This window comes from Anopheles ziemanni (genome assembly GCF_943734765.1).
Source record: "Anopheles ziemanni chromosome X unlocalized genomic scaffold, idAnoZiCoDA_A2_x.2 X_unloc_40, whole genome shotgun sequence".
Classification (NCBI taxonomy): Eukaryota; Metazoa; Arthropoda; class Insecta; order Diptera; family Culicidae; genus Anopheles; species Anopheles ziemanni.
The window spans coordinates 140,609-160,979 of NW_026689808.1; the positions used below are offsets into that span (position 1 = coordinate 140,609).

General features: G+C 43.3%; 1 protein-coding gene across 1 annotated transcript; it reads left to right on the forward strand.

Annotated features, from left to right (window-relative positions):
- The first annotated feature begins 3,017 nt into the window (after window positions 1–3,017).
- LOC131292230 (helicase POLQ-like) lies at window positions 3,018–7,430 on the forward strand. The gene is made up of 5 exons (XM_058320793.1): window positions 3,018–3,369; window positions 3,454–6,065; window positions 6,706–7,089; window positions 7,151–7,285; window positions 7,359–7,430. The coding sequence occupies exons 1-5, from the start codon at window positions 3,018–3,020 to the stop codon at window positions 7,428–7,430; spliced, it is 3,555 nt and encodes a 1,184-aa protein (XP_058176776.1).
- Window positions 7,431–20,371: the final 12,941 nt, after the last annotated feature.

Here is a 20,371-nt window from a genome sequence, read left to right on the forward strand (position 1 = left end):
ACCTATCTACCCTGAAAGTTTCATGACGCTGAATTGAAAGACCACGGAGATATTAGGTGATGATGGTCCAATTCGGGGACCAAGTCGCAGGAAATGGCACTTGACCTAAATCACCCTTGAAAGGTGAATACCGGCTGAACGGTAAGAGATAGCGACTTGTCGTAGAATATTTATATGTTGGACGTTGGAAGACGCAACTTTCATTATATGGGAGCAACCCGGTCAGGGTGCTCCAAGTCGGTCGTTTGGTCGGTTTATGATTTTGGCCGACCAAGTGCTGTAGCAGGTAGAGGTACCTTTCATGAATTATAACTCGGTCAGTTTGCCACCGAGCGACAAGTTACGCTGTGATTTGGAATGGTCTTAAAAGGAACTATTACGGAAAAATACGAATAGAAAATCAGCATGTTGGTGGGCGAAGCTATTAGTGAAACATAGAGCAACAAAGGTCCAAAAATGAATGAAATGGGACTTGGACCAAGAATAACGGCAAGTTGAAGACGAGTTAGCAAGTTGGCGTTGAATATTTAAAAATTGTGCATAATATAACCAACAAAAAAGTATATGGAGACAAGGCGGTAGCTGGCCCCCAAAGTGGAGATATGGGTGATCCATGTTTTGCACCCAAGTACGAACAAGTATGGTGAAAACAGGGTAAGGTACCAAGTACCATGAATAACTTCGGCTGTCGATGGCCGAGCGAGGCAAAGCGCATATCGTTGGAAAGGTCTTGGGAAGACCTATCTACCCTGAGAGTTTCATGACGCTGAATTGAAAGACCACGGAGATATTAGGTGATGATGGTCCAATTCGGGGACCAAGTCGCAGGAAATGGCACTTGACCAAAACCACCCTTGAAAGGTGAATACCGGCTGAACGGTAAGAGATAGCGACTTGGCGTAGAATATTCATACGTTTGGCAGGTAAAGACGCAACTTTCATTATATGGGAGCAACCCGGTCAGGGTGCTCCAAGTCGGTCGTTTGGTCGGTTTATGGTTTGGGCCGACCATGTGCTGTAGCAGGTAGAGGTACCTTTCATGAATTATAACTCGGTCAGTTTGCCACCGAGCGACAAGTTACGCTTCGTTGCTTATCGAAGACCTACTTGAAGAACTGAACACGTATTTTGTAAACATGGTTTCATTGAAACCACCTTCAAACGTTGTTGAAATAATGGTTCGTTTCTGCTACAAAATACTTTTTTAAATCTGCATCCGACCATATCGAAATAAATAAAGTTTTCTTGGTCCGCAATTTACCATTCCAAAAATATATAACAATGCGAGATCGGTTGCAAACAACACAACTTATTCCCGGATTCGCTTATTTGACAAAACACAGCTAACCGGAATCACCTTCGGTAAAGTTTACCCGTAGAAATGTGTTTTTTAATCATACATCTTCAGCCTATTTGCTTGTCGTCAGTGCTCGAACTCGAGATAATTATGTTTTAATTTTTCAAAAACAAAGTACTATTTCAAGCATTAAAACATGAAATTAAATTATTGTTTTTATTGAGCTATGTCCACCAACTTGAAGAACTGAACCCGCATTTTGTAAACATGGTTTCATTGAAACCACCTTCATACGTTGTTGAAATAATGGTTCGTTTCTGCTACAAAAGACTTTTTTTAATCTTCATCTGACCATATCGAAATGAAATAAGTTTTCTCGGTCTTCAATTTACCATTCCAAAAATATATAATAATGCGAGATCGGTTGCAAACAACACAACTTATTCCCGTATTGGCTTATTTGACAATATACAGCTCGCCGGAATCACCTTCGGTAAAGTTTACCCGCAAAAATGTGTTCTTTAATTATAAATCTTCATCCTATTTGCTTGTCGTCAGTGCTCGAACTCGAGATAATTATGTTTTAATTTTTCAAAAACAAAGTACTATTTCAAGCATTAAAACATGAAATTAAATTATTGTTTTTATTGAGCTATGACCACCTACTTGAAGAACTGAACCCGCATTTTGTAAACATGGTTTCATTGAAACCACCTTCATACGATGTTGAAATAATGGTTCGTTTGTGCTACAAAAGACTTTTTTTAATCTTCATCTGACCATATCGAAATGAAATAAGTTTTCTCGGTCTTCAATTTACCATTCCAAAAATATATAATAATGCGAGATCGGTTGCAAACAACACAACTTATTCCCGTATTGGCTTATTTGACAATATACAGCTCACCGGAATCACCTTCGGTAAAGTTTACCCGCAGAAATGTGTTCTTTAATTATAAATCTTCATCCTATTTGCTTGTCGTCAGTGTTCGGACTTGAGATAATTATGTTTTAATTTTTCAAAAACAAAGTACTATTTCTAGCATTAAAACATGAAATTAAATTATTTTTTTTATTGATCTACGACCACCTACTTGAAGAACTGAACCCGCATTTTGTAAACATGCTGACGAAGAAGACAATTGCCAAAGAGGACACTTCATACGGTTATTAATTTTGTATTTGTTTCTGCGCTTAAAAACAAATTTTTAATCAGCATCTGACCAAATCGAAATTAAATAAATCTTCTTCATCTCTATTTGACCTTTCCAAAAATATATCATCATACGGGACTGGTTGCGAAAAACTCGACATATTCCCGGTTTTGTTTATTTGACGATATAAGCGGCTTTGACCGGGAAGACCTTCAATGAAGTGTATCGGTAGAAATGTTTTCTTTCAGCTTTCATGTTCGTTCGCAAAATGATTAACGCAACAACCCGAAATAACTGTGCTTGCATATAATTTCCGTTCAATCCGAATTTATTATTATCCCCAAAAAGAAATCACACGCATTGTCAATGCGACACATCCGATTCATGATTGTCAAATAAACACAGAGCACACCCCTTCCTCTTCACTCGTTGGGGAACTGTAAGTTTGTCAATTTCCTAAGCAGGTGCAAATTGTTATGACGTCATGAAAATTCAGTGAAAAATAAATACAACATCGTTTTGATTAAAGCTTCACATTACTTCAAATTAAAAACAGTACGCCAGCCATGTCAGGAAATCGAAGTTCCCGCGGTCGACAGAAGTTTCCCACAACGGCGAAGAAATGCTTGATTTCACCGAATCAACGTTCGGCAGCCAGGGGCGTAGCTCCAGCAGCGCCGGCAGCAAACCCGGTTGATTTCCGAGCAGCGGACACAGCATCTACCAGCAAACCCAAAGATGACTTAAGTACGAAACTTTTGGAGCTAGATAACACGTTGCTGAACGCGGTCGATTTGGCCAGCATCGAGAAAAAAGTCAAGCGTTCGATGCCGCGTACCTCATGGGGCGGAAATATGACACGCGCCGCAGCCGATCAACCGATCACGCCGTTTCGAAAACGTTCCAAATCAGTTGGAGGTAGGTGAACGGTTTATACGAGTGACAATAACGTAGGATTTAAGATACTATTTACTTTATTTCAAAACTGTTTTCCTGTAACAGCCATTGAAAGAAGGCTTATGGCAAGTCCTCCGAAACTGCAAAAATCAGCTGTAAGTAGTCGAAAGATTTATGTGCTTAAAATGAACATGGACGGTAGCGAGGTGCGCGACGGAGGGAGGGACAGTGGCTGTAATGAAAATCTTACATCAAATCGGTCAAACGTTGCAAACGAGGAAACTCCTCCGGTTCGTCCTCTGTGGTCTGGGGTGGAAGATGACGATGCTGAAATGCTACCATGTGGACAGGTACCGATCGCCAGCCATGATCAACTTGACACGGACGAAATAATCAAGGCTAAACTGAAACGGATCGGGTCCACCAAACCAGTAACGCACGTCGGTGATATGCTGCGAGAGAGTAACGGGTTCGAGGTGTACACAAACCAGGACATCTGTTCGCAGTACATGCGGCAAGACGAGTCCCTCGCTGATGAGGGGGTGGAGCGAATCGTCGCGATCGGTGCATCACAAATAGGTCATCCGGAGCGTCCGTCACATTTCCAGCAGGTAGCCGCTGAAGCCGAACGTACCTTTGAGCTGCAGAAGGTGAGCGAAGCGTTGCGGATTTTTGAAATCTGTGACCATACGCTGCACGACATGACCAACATTGAGCCGATGGCGAATGCGATAGGCGAGGGAAGCTCGCGAATGAGGACCAGCAACTCGACCATAGCGGCCATCAATCGTGATGAGCGAATTTCAGATCAGACTACAAAGCCAAAGTTCACCGTACCCCACGTATCGTCGCTTTTTCTCGAGAAGGGTCCGTTCTTTGGGCTACCGAACAACGTTCGGCGAATGCTGCGAGACTTTCGTGGTATTGGCGAGCTGTACGATTGGCAGCAGGAGTGTCTGGACTTGCCGGCGATCGACGAGAGACGTAATTTGATCTACGCACTGCCAACGAGCGGTGGAAAGACACTGGTGGCAGAGATTCTTATGCTACGGGAGATTATTTGCCGCCTGCGGAACGTCATGTTCGTCGTACCGTACGTTTCATCCGCTCAGGAGAAGCTGATCGCGCTCACTCCGTTCTCGATCGAGCTGCAGTTTTTATTGGAGGAGTACACCGGTGGTAGGGGACAATGTCCGCCGCACAAACGGCACAGAAAAAACACGATCTTTGTTTGTACGATCGAAAAATCGCTCATCCTCATGAACTCTCTCATCGAGGTAGGTCGCGCGGACGAGATCGGGCTGATCGTGATCGACGAACTGCATATGATTGGAGAGCAGCGACACGGGGGCACTCTGGAGATGTTGATCACCAAGGTGCAGTCGCTACAAGCCGGAATTCAGATCGTAGGAATGAGTGCTTCTATCGGAAACTTGGGTGAATTGGCCCGTTTCATGCTAGCCGACGTTTACTGTCGCGAAAATCGGCCGGTGGAGTTGAAGGAATACATCAAGTGGGGGGAAGATCTGTTCGAGGTTCGCAGCCAAGCCGAACGCATATTTGATGTGTTAGGAGAAAAGCGAAAGTTAGAGTTTAACTACGGTGAGGAACTGCGGCGGATCGACGTGGACCATGTGATTGGTCTGATCATGGAAGTAATCCCCAAGAGTTCGTGTTTGGTGTTTTGTCCTACCAGAAACAGGTGTGAAAGTTTGTGCGCCATGCTAGCGGCCAACTTGCCGGATTCATTTGCCCAGCACCGGGCAGAGGAAAAAGCGCAGATTATAAAGTCTCTCCAGGATGACGGGTCCGTTGCACCAATCCTTCCGCATTCGTTTCGTGTCGGGGTCGCGTACCATCACGGTAGGTTAACGCAGGACGAGCGACGTATGATCGAGGATGCATTCCGGGCCGGCATCCTTTCGGTGATCGTGTGCACTTCCACTCTGGCCGCCAGTGTGAATCTTTCGGCAAAACGTGTAATAATCTGCTCTCCCTACATTGGGAGCGATTTTTTTACGCTAAGTCGCTACAAACAAATGGTTGGCCACGCAGGGCGTGCGGGTAAACGCGACACCGGCGATTCCATACTTATTTCCGCTATACGCGATATTCCGCAAATTTGCGAGATGTTCTGCTCACCACTGGACTTCGCCGAGTCGGCGCTCTTGGAAGACGAAGGAGCCTGCTTGAAATCGCTCGTACTCGGCTCGATCGGGCTCGGTCTTTGTAAGACACGGAATGCGCTTCAAGCGATGGTTGGAAGCACGCTGCTAGCGCAGCAAGCGAAGCGACGCGAAATCGATCTCGAGGCCATCACCGATGAAACGATCGTGCAGCTGTATCAGGGCAATGCGATAAAGGCAACGCACGATAGCTGTCTGCGCAATCCCACGAACATGGTTGTACAAATCAGTGCCGCAGATGGACGATCGGAGGAAGCGGTAGGACAGGCGTTCGTTCGAGTACACAAGACACCTTCCCGTCCGGGTAAGGTTTTCAAAACGATCGATCGAACGAGCCCGCTGGAAGTGATCAACCTTGGCAAGGCGGCCATCCGAGCCGGGTTCGACATAGAGCGAGCGGTCCGGTTCTACAACGAGATGCAGGAACTAGGCAAACGACTGTGTGTGCTCGATGAGTTCGATCTGCTTTTCCTCATTCTGCTTGAGGACGGATTGGAAGTATATTTCAAAATTGAGGATTTGATCATTCTGGTAAGTACCCCTTTGTTAACGATAGCAAGTATTGTTTCTTAAACGTTAAGTGTTAAACACCGCAAGTTGAACCACAAACAACCGTGAAATATATTTGTATCCTATTTGTTTTATTTGTATGTATTTGTTATCTGAAACTTATCTTTTTCATAGCTCCATAGTGCGAACCACGCTAAAGCATTTGTTTGAAAAGCACTCAAATACCATTTGTTTTGTTCTTGTATCGTTTTTTCAAAATCGAGTAGTGATGGATGAAGTAATTATTGATGAAATTTTAGAAATGCTTTTTCTAAGAGCGAATCATGGAAGACTGTCTTCTAGTTTGTTCTTGTCTTTTCTATATCTTCCTCAACATATTTTTTTAAAAATAACTATAAAAAAATCTTAAGCTTCAGTTCAGCAAGATGGAAGGATTAAAGTAACTATAATTTCATCATATCCGACTTTCACGTAGCTTTGCAAGAAAAATTGTAAACGTTGAAGTGTAGTGGTTGGACATCAAAAGAATAAACGAGTTTTCAAGTATAGAGGCAATCGTAAAAATGGATTAGTACGGTGATAAGGATGTGCCCTTGATATTAAGCATTAAAAAGAGGTTCAATTCTAAAAGATTATTAACTGACTAAAATACTTTTTTCAGACCAGTAAACTCTCGGATGCACTGCGGAAAATCGCCGCAAGGTACAACATCAGTCAAGTGGTTATAGAGAAAATTCTAAAGCGCCGCACTGTACCCGACGAGACAATATTCCTAATGCAGCGTTTCTTCCGTGTGCTAATCGTACACGACCTTTGGAGCCAAACGGATCTCCAGGAAGTTGCCCTCAAGTACCGCGTGAGCGCGGGGGCGATTCAGACGCTAATGACCGCCGCCGCTGGGACAGCGCACAGTTTGCTGCGGATGTGCGAGGAAATCCCGGAACTGTGGGTGTTCCAGCACCTGCTGACGGGCATGACCAAACGATTGACGCACTACTGTAAGCTCGAGCTGATGCCACTGATGGAGCTGCCATCGATGAAGCAGGTAAGTTGCGATCTCGCGGCATTCGCGTGTGGCAAAATTATAATCGTTGTTTTTTTTTCAGGGCCGTGCCAAACAGTTGTACCGGGCGGGGTACACGACGCTCGGCTCCTTAGCCCGTGCCAAATCGAAGGAGCTGGTAGAAACCATCGAATACATGAACTACAGGACGGCGAACCAATTGATACTGAGCGCGAAGGTAATGCATGCATGCAGTTGAGGCTGCTTCCACATTTTTCCATTACTACATTACAACTTGTTGTTACTTTTAGGCGAAACTTATGGAACAAGTTGATGTCCTACGCGAACAGGCCGAAGAGTATCTCTCGCAGATGAATCGTTGAACTTGTTTTGCTGATCATTGTGGTGGTAAGGAATACCATATAGCCACTCACCAACTCGCATCAGTTAGCTGTAAGAAGATAAAATGGACATAACGAAGGCTGAACTTATTACTTATTGCCAAAACGGAAGCAAACGAGATCTCTTGTTGTTGAATTAAGTGTGTTGCTTCATGTTTTCTTGAGATGAATTAACTATTTTTTACTAGAAAGACTTTTTCTTTGCATTTTCTGGTCAAAAATTTCGATTTGATGTTTTCTCAATTCTATCAAATAAAAGAATGTAAAGTCAGAACGAGGCAGTTGATTTTTTTCGGTATATTTATTAATTTTTTGGTCGAAATTCAACGTACATTTCCTTATCGCATGATGTTCCGAAATAAATGTGTGCCAGTTGCAATTGAACCGATATATTGGTAGTTTTCTCGAACATAAACTCCATCAGCATATTGTAGAAGATCATTTTAACCTCCATGAGGACGCAGCGGTTTTCAATACGAATACTGGGTCGGATTCAAAAGGATGAAACGTGCAAGGGTAAATTTTATCGTAATTTTGCGGACTGAACCGATCTGGATCGAACTTTGCGGGGTTGAAGTAGCACTGTGGGTGGTGGTGGAGGCTTGCGATTTGAAAAATACACAACTGTGTCCTTTTCAATGGTGAGTTTTAGACATTTTCTAACGTCCACCACGTTGTCCTATGCGCACGCGAGCCAGCAGTATTTTTGCTAACAAAGATGTCAATGTTTTGGGTTAGTTTTCCAAAAAAAATTTAAAAAAAAAGCGGATTAAACAGTCGACCCGAATTTAAGATACTTGCATTTTGTTGGAAAAAATCCTCAAACGGAAGAATCTAGGTAAGAAAAAAAAGGTGCAGTCAAGGTTAGAAACAAAAATGATACGCAGGTATGTATTTCTGCATGATTCATGGCAACGGGTACAAACGAAAAATATTTTAATTATAATATTGGCGGTCAGGTATAAAGTTAAACGTAGAGGACGACCGGTTTTCGACATGTTTCCAGAGATTCGGGTACGTTTGAGACCCATCAGTACGCGTGGCGTGCTTTAGTAAAAATGTTTCAAAATAATCATCAATCCTTTATTCTTTTTTTAAAGCACCGCTTTATTATAAGGCACGAAATAAATCAAATCCGATACGTATTTGCGTCTTTCTTTAGATAATTCCGAAGTGTAACGTTAAAAGACGCAACTTTATTTTATGGAAGCATTATGCAAAGAGTGCAGGTTGTCGGTTATATGACTGAATGACCAATCTTTAAATGCATATTCTACTTTCAACGGAACATATGAGCAGACCGATAAGAAATAGCGTCTTCTCGAAGAATTTTAATAAGATTGCCGTACAAAAACGCAACTATAATTATTTGGAAGAATTTTGGTAAGATGGCAAGAAGTTGGTCATATGGCTAAATGACCTTTCTTTAAAAGCATATTTATACCATCACACTTCTTTTAACGGGTAATACAAGCAGACCAATGAGAAAAATCGGCTTCCAATTGAATAAGTTTGCCGGAAAAATATGCAATTATAATTGATGGAAGCATTACGGTCAAAACACTGGAGGGAGATAGCACTCCGTGGTGGTTATTGTCACTCGTATAAATCGATCACCTACCTCCAACTGATTTGGAACGTTTTCGAAACGGTGTGATCGGTTGATCGGCTGCGCCGCCCCATGAGGTACGCGGCTTCGAACGTTTGACTTTTTTCTCGATGCTGGCCAAATTGACCGCGTTCAGCAACGTGTTATCTAGCTCCAACAGTTTCGTACTTAAGTCATCTATAGGTTTGCTGGTACATGCTGTGACCGGTGCTCGAAAATCCACCGTGTTTGCTGCCGGCGCTGCTGGAGCTACGCCCCTGGGTGCCGAACGTTGATTCGATGAAATCAAGCATTTCCTCGCCGTTGTGGGAAACTTCTGTCGACCGCGGGAACTTCAATTTCCTGACATGGCTGGCAAACTGTTTTTTATGTAAAGTAATGAGAAGCTTTAATCAAAACAAAGTTGCATTTATTTTTCACTGTATTTTAATGTCGTCATAACAATCTGCACCTGCTTAGGAAATTGACAAACTTACAATTCCCCAACGAGTGAAGAGGAAGAGATGTGCTCTGTGTTTATTTGACAATCATGAATCGGATGTGTCGCATTGACAATGCGTGTGATTTCTTTTTGGGGATAATAATAAATTCGGATTGAACGGAAATTATATGCAAGCACAGTTATTTCGGGTTGTTGCGTTAATCATTTTGCGAACGAACATGAAAGCTGAAAGAAAACATTTCTACCGATACACTTCATTGAAGGTCTTCCCGGTCAAAGCCGCTTATATCGTCAAATAAACAAAACCGGGAATATGTCGAGTTTTTCGCAACCAGTCCCGTATGATGATATATTTTTGGAAAGGTCAAATAGAGATGAAGAAGATTTATTTAATTTCGATTTGGTCAGATGCTGATTAAAAATTTGTTTTTAAGCGCAGAAACAAATACAAAATTAATAACCGTATGAAGTGTCCTCTTTGGCAATTGTCTTCTTCGTCAGCATGTTTACAAAATGCGGGTTCAGTTCTTCAAGTAGGTGGTCGTAGATCAATAAAAAAAATAATTTAATTTCATGTTTTAATGCTAGAAATAGTACTTTGTTTTTGAAAAATTAAAACATAATTATCTCAAGTCCGAACACTGACGACAAGCAAATAGGATGAAGATTTATAATTAAAGAACACATTTCTGCGGGTAAACTTTACCGAAGGTGATTCCGGTGAGCTGTATATTGTCAAATAAGCCAATACGGGAATAAGTTGTGTTGTTTGCAACCGATCTCGCATTATTATATATTTTTGGAATGGTAAATTGAAGACCGAGAAAACTTATTTCATTTCGATATGGTCAGATGAAGATTAAAAAAAGTCTTTTGTAGCACAAACGAACCATTATTTCAACATCGTATGAAGGTGGTTTCAATGAAACCATGTTTACAAAATGCGGGTTCAGTTCTTCAAGTAGGTGGTCATAGCTCAATAAAAACAATAATTTAATTTCATGTTTTAATGCTTGAAATAGTACTTTGTTTTTGAAAAATTAAAACATAATTATCTCGAGTTCGAGCACTGACGACAAGCAAATAGGATGAAGATTTATAATTAAAGAACACATTTTTGCGGGTAAACTTTACCGAAGGTGATTCCGGCGAGCTGTATATTGTCAAATAAGCCAATACGGGAATAAGTTGTGTTGTTTGCAACCGATCTCGCATTATTATATATTTTTGGAATGGTAAATTGAAGACCGAGAAAACTTATTTCATTTCGATATGGTCAGATGAAGATTAAAAAAAGTCTTTTGTAGCAGAAACGAACCATTATTTCAACAACGTATGAAGGTGGTTTCAATGAAACCATGTTTACAAAATGCGGGTTCAGTTCTTCAAGTTGGTGGACATAGCTCAATAAAAACAATAATTTAATTTCATGTTTTAATGCTTGAAATAGTACTTTGTTTTTGAAAAATTAAAACATAATTATCTCGAGTTCGAGCACTGACGACAAGCAAATAGGCTGAAGATGTATGATTAAAAAACACATTTCTACGGGTAAACTTTACCGAAGGTGATTCCGGTTAGCTGTGTTTTGTCAAATAAGCGAATCCGGGAATAAGTTGTGTTGTTTGCAACCGATCTCGCATTGTTATATATTTTTGGAATGGTAAATTGCGGACCAAGAAAACTTTATTTATTTCGATATGGTCGGATGCAGATTTAAAAAAGTATTTTGTAGCAGAAACGAACCATTATTTCAACAACGTTTGAAGGTGGTTTCAATGAAACCATGTTTACAAAATACGTGTTCAGTTCTTCAAGTAGGTCTTCGATAAGCAACGAAGCGTAACTTGTCGCTCGGTGGCAAACTGACCGAGTTATAATTCATGAAAGGTACCTCTACCTGCTACAGCACATGGTCGGCCCAAACCATAAACCGACCAAACGACCGACTTGGAGCACCCTGACCGGGTTGCTCCCATATAATGAAAGTTGCGTCTTTACCTGCCAAACGTATGAATATTCTACGCCAAGTCGCTATCTCTTACCGTTCAGCCGGTATTCACCTTTCAAGGGTGGTTTTGGTCAAGTGCCATTTCCTGCGACTTGGTCCCCGAATTGGACCATCATCACCTAATATCTCCGTGGTCTTTCAATTCAGCGTCATGAAACTCTCAGGGTAGATAGGTCTTCCCAAGACCTTTCCAACGATATGCGCTTTGCCTCGCTCGGCCATCGACAGCCGAAGTTATTCATGGTACTTGGTACCTTACCCTGTTTTCACCATACTTGTTCGTACTTGGGTGCAAAACATGGATCACCCATATCTCCACTTTGGGGGCCAGCTACCGCCTTGTCTCCATATACTTTTTTGTTGGTTATATTATGCACAATTTTTAAATATTCAACGCCAACTTGCTAACTCGTCTTCAACTTGCCGTTATTCTTGGTCCAAGTCCCATTTCATTCATTTTTGGACCTTTGTTGCTCTATGTTTCACTAATAGCTTCGCCCACCAACATGCTGATTTTCTATTCGTATTTTTCCGTAATAGTTCCTTTTAAGACCATTCCAAATCACAGCGTAACTTGTCGCTCGGTGGCAAACTGACCGAGTTATAATTCATGAAAGGTACCTCTACCTGCTACAGCACTTGGTCGGCCAAAATCATAAACCGACCAAACGACCGACTTGGAGCACCCTGACCGGGTTGCTCCCATATAATGAAAGTTGCGTCTTCCAACGTCCAACATATAAATATTCTACGACAAGTCGCTATCTCTTACCGTTCAGCCGGTATTCACCTTTCAAGGGTGATTTAGGTCAAGTGCCATTTCCTGCGACTTGGTCCCCGAATTGGACCATCATCACCTAATATCTCCGTGGTCTTTCAATTCAGCGTCATGAAACTTTCAGGGTAGATAGGTCTCCCCAAGACCTTTCCAACGATATGCCAATTGTCTCGCTAGGCCATCGACAGCCGAAGTTATTCATGGTACTTGGTACCTTACCCTGTTTTCACCATACTTGTTCGTACTTGGGTGCAAAACATGAATCACCCATATCTCCACTTTGGAGGCCAGCTACCGCCTGGGCCACATATACTTTTTTGTTGGTCATACCATGCACAGTTTATAAATATTCTACGCCAACTTGCTACCTCGTCTCCAACTTGCCGTTATTCTTGGTTCAAGTCCCATTTCATTCGTTTTTGGACCCATTTTGCTATATGATTCACTAATAGCTTCGGCCATGGACAAGATGATTTTCTATTTTTATTTTTCCTTGATAGTTCCACTCAAAACCATTCCAAAACACCCCGCAACTCGTCGCTCGGTGGCAAACTGACCGAGTTATAATTCATGAAAGGTACCTCTACCTGGTACAGCACATGGTCGGCCCAAATCATAAACCGACCAAACGACCGACTTGGAGCACCCTGACCGGGTTGCTTCCATATAATGAAAGTTGCGTCTCTACCCGCCCAACGTATGAATATTCTACGCCAAGTCGCTATCTCTTACCGGTCAGCCGGTATTCACCTTTCAAGGGTGGTTATGGTCAAGTGCCATTTCCTGCGACTTGGTCCCCGAATTGGACCATCATCCCCTAATATCTCCGTGGTCTTTCAACTCAGCCTCATGAAACTTTCAGGGTAGATAGGTCTCCCCAAGACCTTTCCAACGGTATGCCGTTTGTCTTGCTCGGCCATCTACAGCCGAAGTTATTAATGGTACTTGGTACCTTACCCTGTTTTTTCCATACTTGTTCGTACTTGGGTACAAACTTTGGATCGCCCATATCTCCACTTTGGAGGCCAGCCAGCACCTTGGCCTCATATACTTTTTGGTTGGTCATACCATGCACCACATATAATTGTTCTACGCCAACTTGCTATCTCTTCTCCAACTTGCAGTTATTCTTGGTCCAAGTCCCATTTCATTCGTTTTTGGACCCTTGTTGCTCCATGTTTCGCTAATAGCTTCGCCCACCAACATGCTGAATTTCTTTGCGTATTTTTCCTTGATAGTCCCACTCAGGACCATTCCAAATCACACCGTAGATTGTCGCTCGGAGGCAAACTGACCGAGTTATAATTCATGAAAAGTACCTCAACCTGGTACAGCACATGGTCGGCCCAAACCGTAAACCGACCAAACGACCGACTTGGAGCACCCTGACTGGGTTGCCCCCATATAATGAAAGTTGCGTCTTCCAACGTCCAACATATAAATATTCTACGACAAGTCGCTATCTCTTACCGTTCAGCCGGTATTCACCTTTCAAGGGTGATTTAGGTCAAGTGCCATTTCCTGCGACTTGGTCCCCGAATTGGACCATCATCACCTAATATCTCCGTGGTCTTTCAATTCAGCGTCATGAAACTTTCAGGGTAGATAGGTCTCCCCAAGACCTTTCCAACGATATGCCAATTGTCTCGCTAGGCCATCGACAGCCGAAGTTATTCATGGTACTTGGTACCTTACCCTGTTTTCACCATACTTGTTCGTACTTGGGTGCAAAACATGAATCACCCATATCTCCACTTTGGAGGCCAGCTACCGCCTGGGCCACATATACTTTTTTGTTGGTCATACCATGCACAGTTTATAAATATTCTACGCCAACTTGCTACCTCGTCTCCAACTTGCCGTTATTCTTGGTTCAAGTCCCATTTCATTCGTTTTTGGACCCATTTTGCTATATGATTCACTAATAGCTTCGGCCATGGACAAGATGATTTTCTATTTTTATTTTTCCTTGATAGTTCCACTCAAAACCATTCCAAAACACCCCGCAACTCGTCGCTCGGTGGCAAACTGACCGAGTTATAATTCATGAAAGGTACCTCTACCTGGTACAGCACATGGTCGGCCCAAATCATAAACCGACCAAACGACCGACTTGGAGCACCCTGACCGGGTTGCTTCCATATAATGAAAGTTGCGTCTCTACCCGCCCAACGTATGAATATTCTACGCCAAGTCGCTATCTCTTACCGGTCAGCCGGTATTCACCTTTCAAGGGTGGTTTTGGTCAAGTGCCATTTCCTGCGACTTGGTCCCCGAATTGGACCATCATCCCCTAATATCTCCGTGGTCTTTCAACTCAGCCTCATGAAACTTTCAGGGTAGATAGGTCTCCCCAAGACCTTTCCAACGGTATGCCGTTTGTCTTGCTCGGCCATCTACAGCCGAAGTTATTAATGGTACTTGGTACCTTACCCTGTTTTTTCCATACTTGTTCGTACTTGGGTACAAACTTTGGATCGCCCATATCTCCACTTTGGAGGCCAGCCAGCACCTTGGCCTCATATACTTTTTGGTTGGTCATACCATGCACCACATATAATTGTTCTACGCCAACTTGCTATCTCTTCTCCAACTTGCAGTTATTCTTGGTCCAAGTCCCATTTCATTCGTTTTTGGACCCTTGTTGCTCCATGTTTCGCTAATAGCTTCGCCCACCAACATGCTGAATTTCTTTGCGTATTTTTCCTTGATAGTCCCACTCAGGACCATTCCAAATCACACCGTAGATTGTCGCTCGGAGGCAAACTGACCGAGTTATAATTCATGAAAAGTACCTCAACCTGGTACAGCACATGGTCGGCCCAAACCATAAACCGACCAAACGACCGACTTGGAGCACCCTGACCGGGTGGCTCCCATATAATAAAATTTGCATCTATACCCGCCCAACGTATAAATATTCTACGCCAAGTCGCTATCTCTTACCGGTAAGCCGGTATTCACCTTCCAAGGGTGATTTTGGTCAAGTGCCATTTCCTGCGACTTGGTCCCCGAATTGGACCATCATCACCTAATATCTCCGTGGTCTTTCAACTCAGCCTCATGAAACTTTCAGGGTAGATAGGTCTCCCCAAGACCTTTCCAACGATATGCCGTTTGTCTTGCTCGGCCATCTACAGCCGAAGTTATTCATGGTACTTGGTACCTTACCCTGTTTTCACCATACTTGTTCGTACTTGGGTGCAAAACATGAATCACCCATATCTCCACTTTGGGGGCCAGCTACCGGCTTGTCCCCATATACTTTTTTGTTGGTCATATTATGCACAATTTATAAATATTGTACGCCAACTTGCTACCTCGTCTCCAACTTGCCGTTATTCTTGGTTCAAGTCCCATTTCATTCGTTTTTGGACCCTTGTTGCTCTATGTTTCACTAATAGCTTCGCCCACCAACATGCTGATTTTCTATTCGTATTTTTCCGTAATAGTTCCTTTCAATACCATTCCAAATCATACCGCAACTTGTCGCTCGGTGGCAAACTGACCGAGTTATAATTCATGAAAGGTACCTCTACCTGCTGCAGCACATGGTCGGCCCAAACCATAAACCTACCAAACGACCGACTTGGAGCACCCTGACCGGGTTGCTCCCATATAATGAAAGTTGCGTCTTCCAACGTCCAACATATAAATATTCTACGACAAGTCGCTATCTCTTACCGGTCAGCCGGTATTCATCTTTCAAGGGTGATTTTGGTCAAGTGCCATTTCCTGCGAATTGGTCCCCGAATTGGACCATCATCACCTAAAATCTCCGTGGTCTTTCAACTCAGCCTCATGAAACTTTCAGGGTAGATAGGTCTCCCCAAGACCTTTCCAACGATATGCCGTTTGTCTTGCTCGGCCATCTACAGCCGAAGTTATTCATGGTACTTGGTACCTTACCCTGTTTTTACCATACTTGTTCGTACTTGGGTGCAAAACATGAATCACCCATATCTCCACTTTGGAGGCCAGCTACCGCCTTGTCCCCATATTCTTTTTTGTTGGTCATATTATGCACAGTTTATAAATATTCTACGCCAACTTGCTACCTCGTCTACAACTTGCGGTTATTCTTGGTCCAAGTCTCATTTCATTCGTTTTTGGACCCTTGTTGCTCTATGTTTCACTAATAGCTTCGCCCACCAACATGCTGATTTTCTATTCGTATTTTTCCGTAATAGTTTCAATCAAGACCATTCTAAATCACACCGTGACTTGTCGGTCGGTGGCAAACTGACCGAGTTATAATTCATGAAAGGTACCTCTACCTGGTACAGCACATGGTCGGCCCAAATCATAAACCGACCAAACGACCGACTTGGAGCACCCTGACCGGGTTGCTCCCATATAATGAAAGTTGCGTCTTCCAACGTCCAACATATAAATATTCTACGACAAGTCGCTATCTCTTACCGTTCAGCAGGTATTCACCTTTCAAGGGTGATTTTGGTCAAGTGCCATTTCCTGCGACTTGGTCCCCGAATTGGACCATCATCACCTAATATCTCCGTGGTCTTTCAATTCAGCCTCATGAAACTTTCAGGGTAGATAGGTCTCCCCGAGACCTTTCCAACGATATGCCGTTTGTCTTGCTAGGCCATCTACAGCCGAAGTTATTCATGGTACTTGGTACCTTACCCTGTTTTCACCATACTTGTTCGTACTTGGGTGCAAAACATGAATCACCCATATCTCCACTTTGGGGGCCAGCTACCGCCTTGTCCCCACATACTTTTTTGTTAATCATATTATGCACAATTTATAAATATTCTACGCCAACTTGCTACCTCGTCTCCAACTTGCCGTTATTCTTGGTTCAATTCCCATTTCATTCGTTTTTGGACCCTTGTTGCTCTATGTTTCACTAATAGCTTCGCCCACCAACATGCTGATTTTCTATTCGTATTTTTCCGTAATAGTTCCACTCAAGACCATTCCAAATCATACCGCAACTTGTCGCTCGGTGGCAAACTGACCGAGTTATAATTCATGAAAGGTACCTCTACCTGCTACAGCACATGGTCGGCCCAAACCATAAACCGACCAAACGACCGACTTGGAGCACCCTGACCGGGTTGCTCCCATATAATGAAAGTTGCGTCTTCCAACGTCCAACATATAAATATTCAAAGACAAGTCGCTATCTCTTACCGGTCAGCCGGTAATCACCTTTCAAGGGTGGTTTTGGTCAAGTGCCATTTCCTGCGACTTGGTCCCCGAATTGGACCATCATCACCTAATATCTCCGTGGTCTTTCAACTCAGCCTCATGAAACTTTCAGGGTAGATAGGTCTCCCCAAGACCTTTCCAACGATATGCGCTTTGCCTCGCTCGGCCATCGACAGCCGAAGTTATTCATGGTACTTGGTACCTTACCCTGTTTTCACCATACTTGTTCGTACTTGGGTGCAAAACATGAATCACCCATATCTCCACTTTGGCGGCCAGCTACCGCCTTGTCCCCATATACTTTTTTGTTGGTCATATTATGCACAATTTATAAATATCTTACGCCAACTTGCTACCTCGTCTCCAACTTGCCGTTATTCTTGGTTCAAGTCCCATTTCATTCGTTTTTGGACCCTTGTTGCTCTATGTTTCACTAATAGCTTCGCCCACCAACATGCTGATTTTCCATTCGTATTTTTCCGTAATAGTTCCAATCAAGACAATTCTAAATCACACCGCAACTTGTCGCTCGGTGGCAAACTGACCGAGTTATAATTCATGAAAGGTACCTCTACCTGGTACAGCACATGGTCGGCCCAAACCATAAACCGACCAAACGACCGACTTGGAGCACCCTGACCGGGTTGCTCCCATATAATGCAATTTGCGTCTATACCCGCCCAACGTATGAATATTTTACGCCAAGTCGCTATCTCTTACCGGTCAGCCGGTATTCACCTTTCAAGGGTGGTTTTGGTCAAGTGCCATTTCCTGCGACTTGGTCCCCGAATTGGACCATCATCACCTAATATCTCCGTGGTCTTTCAACTCAGCCTCATGAAACTTTCAGGGTAGATAGGTCTCCCCAAGACCTTTCCAACGGTGAGCCGTTTGCCTCGCTCGGCCATCTACAGCCGAAGTTATTAATGGTACTTGGTACCTTACCCTGTTTTTTCCATACTTGTTCGTACTTGGGTACAAACTTTGGATCGCCCATATCTCCACTTTGGAGGCCAGCCAGCACCTTGGCCTCATATACTTTCTTGTTGGTCATACCATGCACCAAATATAATTGTTCTACGCCAACTTGCTATCTCTTCTCCAACTTGCAGTTATTCTTGGTCCAAGTCCCATTTCATTCGTTTTCGGACCCATTTTGCTATATGTTTCACTAATAGCTTCGGCCATTGACAAGCTGATTTTTTATTTGTATTTTTTCTTGATAGTCCCACTTAAGATCATTCCAAAACACAACGCAACTTGTCGCTCGGTGGCAAACTGACCGAGTTATAATTCATGAAAGGTACCTCTACCTGGTACAGCACGTGGTCGGCCCAAACCATAAACCGACCAAACGACCGACTTGGAGCACCCTGACTGGGTTGCCCCCATATAATGAAAGTTGCGTCTTCCAACGTCCAACATATAAATATTCTACGACAAGTCGCTATCTCTTATCGGTCAGCCGGTAATCACCTTTCAAGGGTGATTTTGGTCAAGTGCCATTTCCTGCGACTTGGTCCCCGAATTGGACCATCATCACCTAATATCTCCGTGGTCTTTCAATTCAGCCTCATAAAACTTTTAGGGTAGATAGGTCTCCCCAAGACCTTTCCAACGATATGCCAATTGTCTCGCTAGGCCATCTACAGCCGAAGTTATTCATGGTACTTGGTACCTTACCCTGTTTTCACCATACTTGTTCGTACTTGGGTGCAAAACATGAATCACCCATATCTCCACTTTGGGGGCCAGCTACCGCCTTGTCCCCATATACTTTTTTGTTGGTTATGTTATGCACAATTTATAAATATTCTACGCCAACTTGCTACCTCGTCTCCAACTTGCCGTTATTCTTGGTTCAAGTCCCATTTCATTCGTTTTTGGACCCTTGTTGCTCAATGTTTCACTAATAGCTTCGCCCACCAACATGCTGATTTCCTATTCGTATTTTTCCGTAATAGTTCCAATCAAGACAATTCTAAATCACACCGCAACTTGTCGCTCGGTGGCAAACTGACCGAGTTATAATTCATGAAAGGTACCTCTACCTGGTACAGCACATGGTCGGCCCAAACCATAAACCGACCAAACGACCGACTTGGAGCACCCTGACCGGGTTGCTTCCATATAAGGAAAGTTGCGTCTCGACCCGCCCAACGTATGAATATTCTACGCCAAGTCGCTATCTCTTACCGGTCAGCCGGTAATCACCTTTCAAGGGTGGTTTTGGTCAAGTGCCATTTCCTGCGACTTGGTCCCCGAATTGGACCATCATCACCTAATATCTCCGTGGTCTTTCAACTCAGCCTCATGAAACTTTCAGGGTAGATAGGTCTCCCCAAGACCTTTCCAACGGTATGCCGTTTGTCTTGCTCGGCCATCTACAGCCGAAGTTATTCATGGTACTTGGTACCTTACCCTGTTTTCACCATACTTGTTCGCACTTGGGTACACACTTTGTATCGCCCATATCACCGCTTTGGAGGCCAGCCAGCGCCTTGGCCCCATATACTTTTTTGTTGGTTTTACCATGCACAGTTTATAATTGTTCCACGTCAACTTGCTTCCTCGTCTCCAACTTGCCGCTATTCTTGGTCCAAGTCCCATTTCATTCGTTTTTGGACCCTTGTTGCTCTATGTTTCACTAATAGCTTCGCCCACCAACATGCTGATTTTCTGTTAGTATTTTTCCTTATTAGTTCCACTCAGGACCATTCCAAATCACAGCGTAACTTGTCGCTCGGTGGCAAACTGACCGAGTTATAATTCATGAAAGGTACCTCTACCTGCTACAGCACATGGTCGGCCCAAACCATAAACCGACCAAACGACCGACTTGGAGCACCCTGACCGGGTTGCTCCCATATAATGAAAGTTGCGTCTTCCAACGTCCAACATATAA

Coding starts and splice junctions, on each gene's coding strand:
- LOC131292230 (XM_058320793.1), top strand. CDS start 3,018: ATGTCAGGAAATCGAAGTTCCCGCGGTCGACAGAAGTTTCCCACAACG. Junction 3,370..3,453: donor ACGTTCCAAATCAGTTGGAG/GTAGGTGAACGG, acceptor TTCCTGTAACAG/CCATTGAAAGAAGGCTTATG. Junction 6,066..6,705: donor TTGAGGATTTGATCATTCTG/GTAAGTACCCCT, acceptor TACTTTTTTCAG/ACCAGTAAACTCTCGGATGC.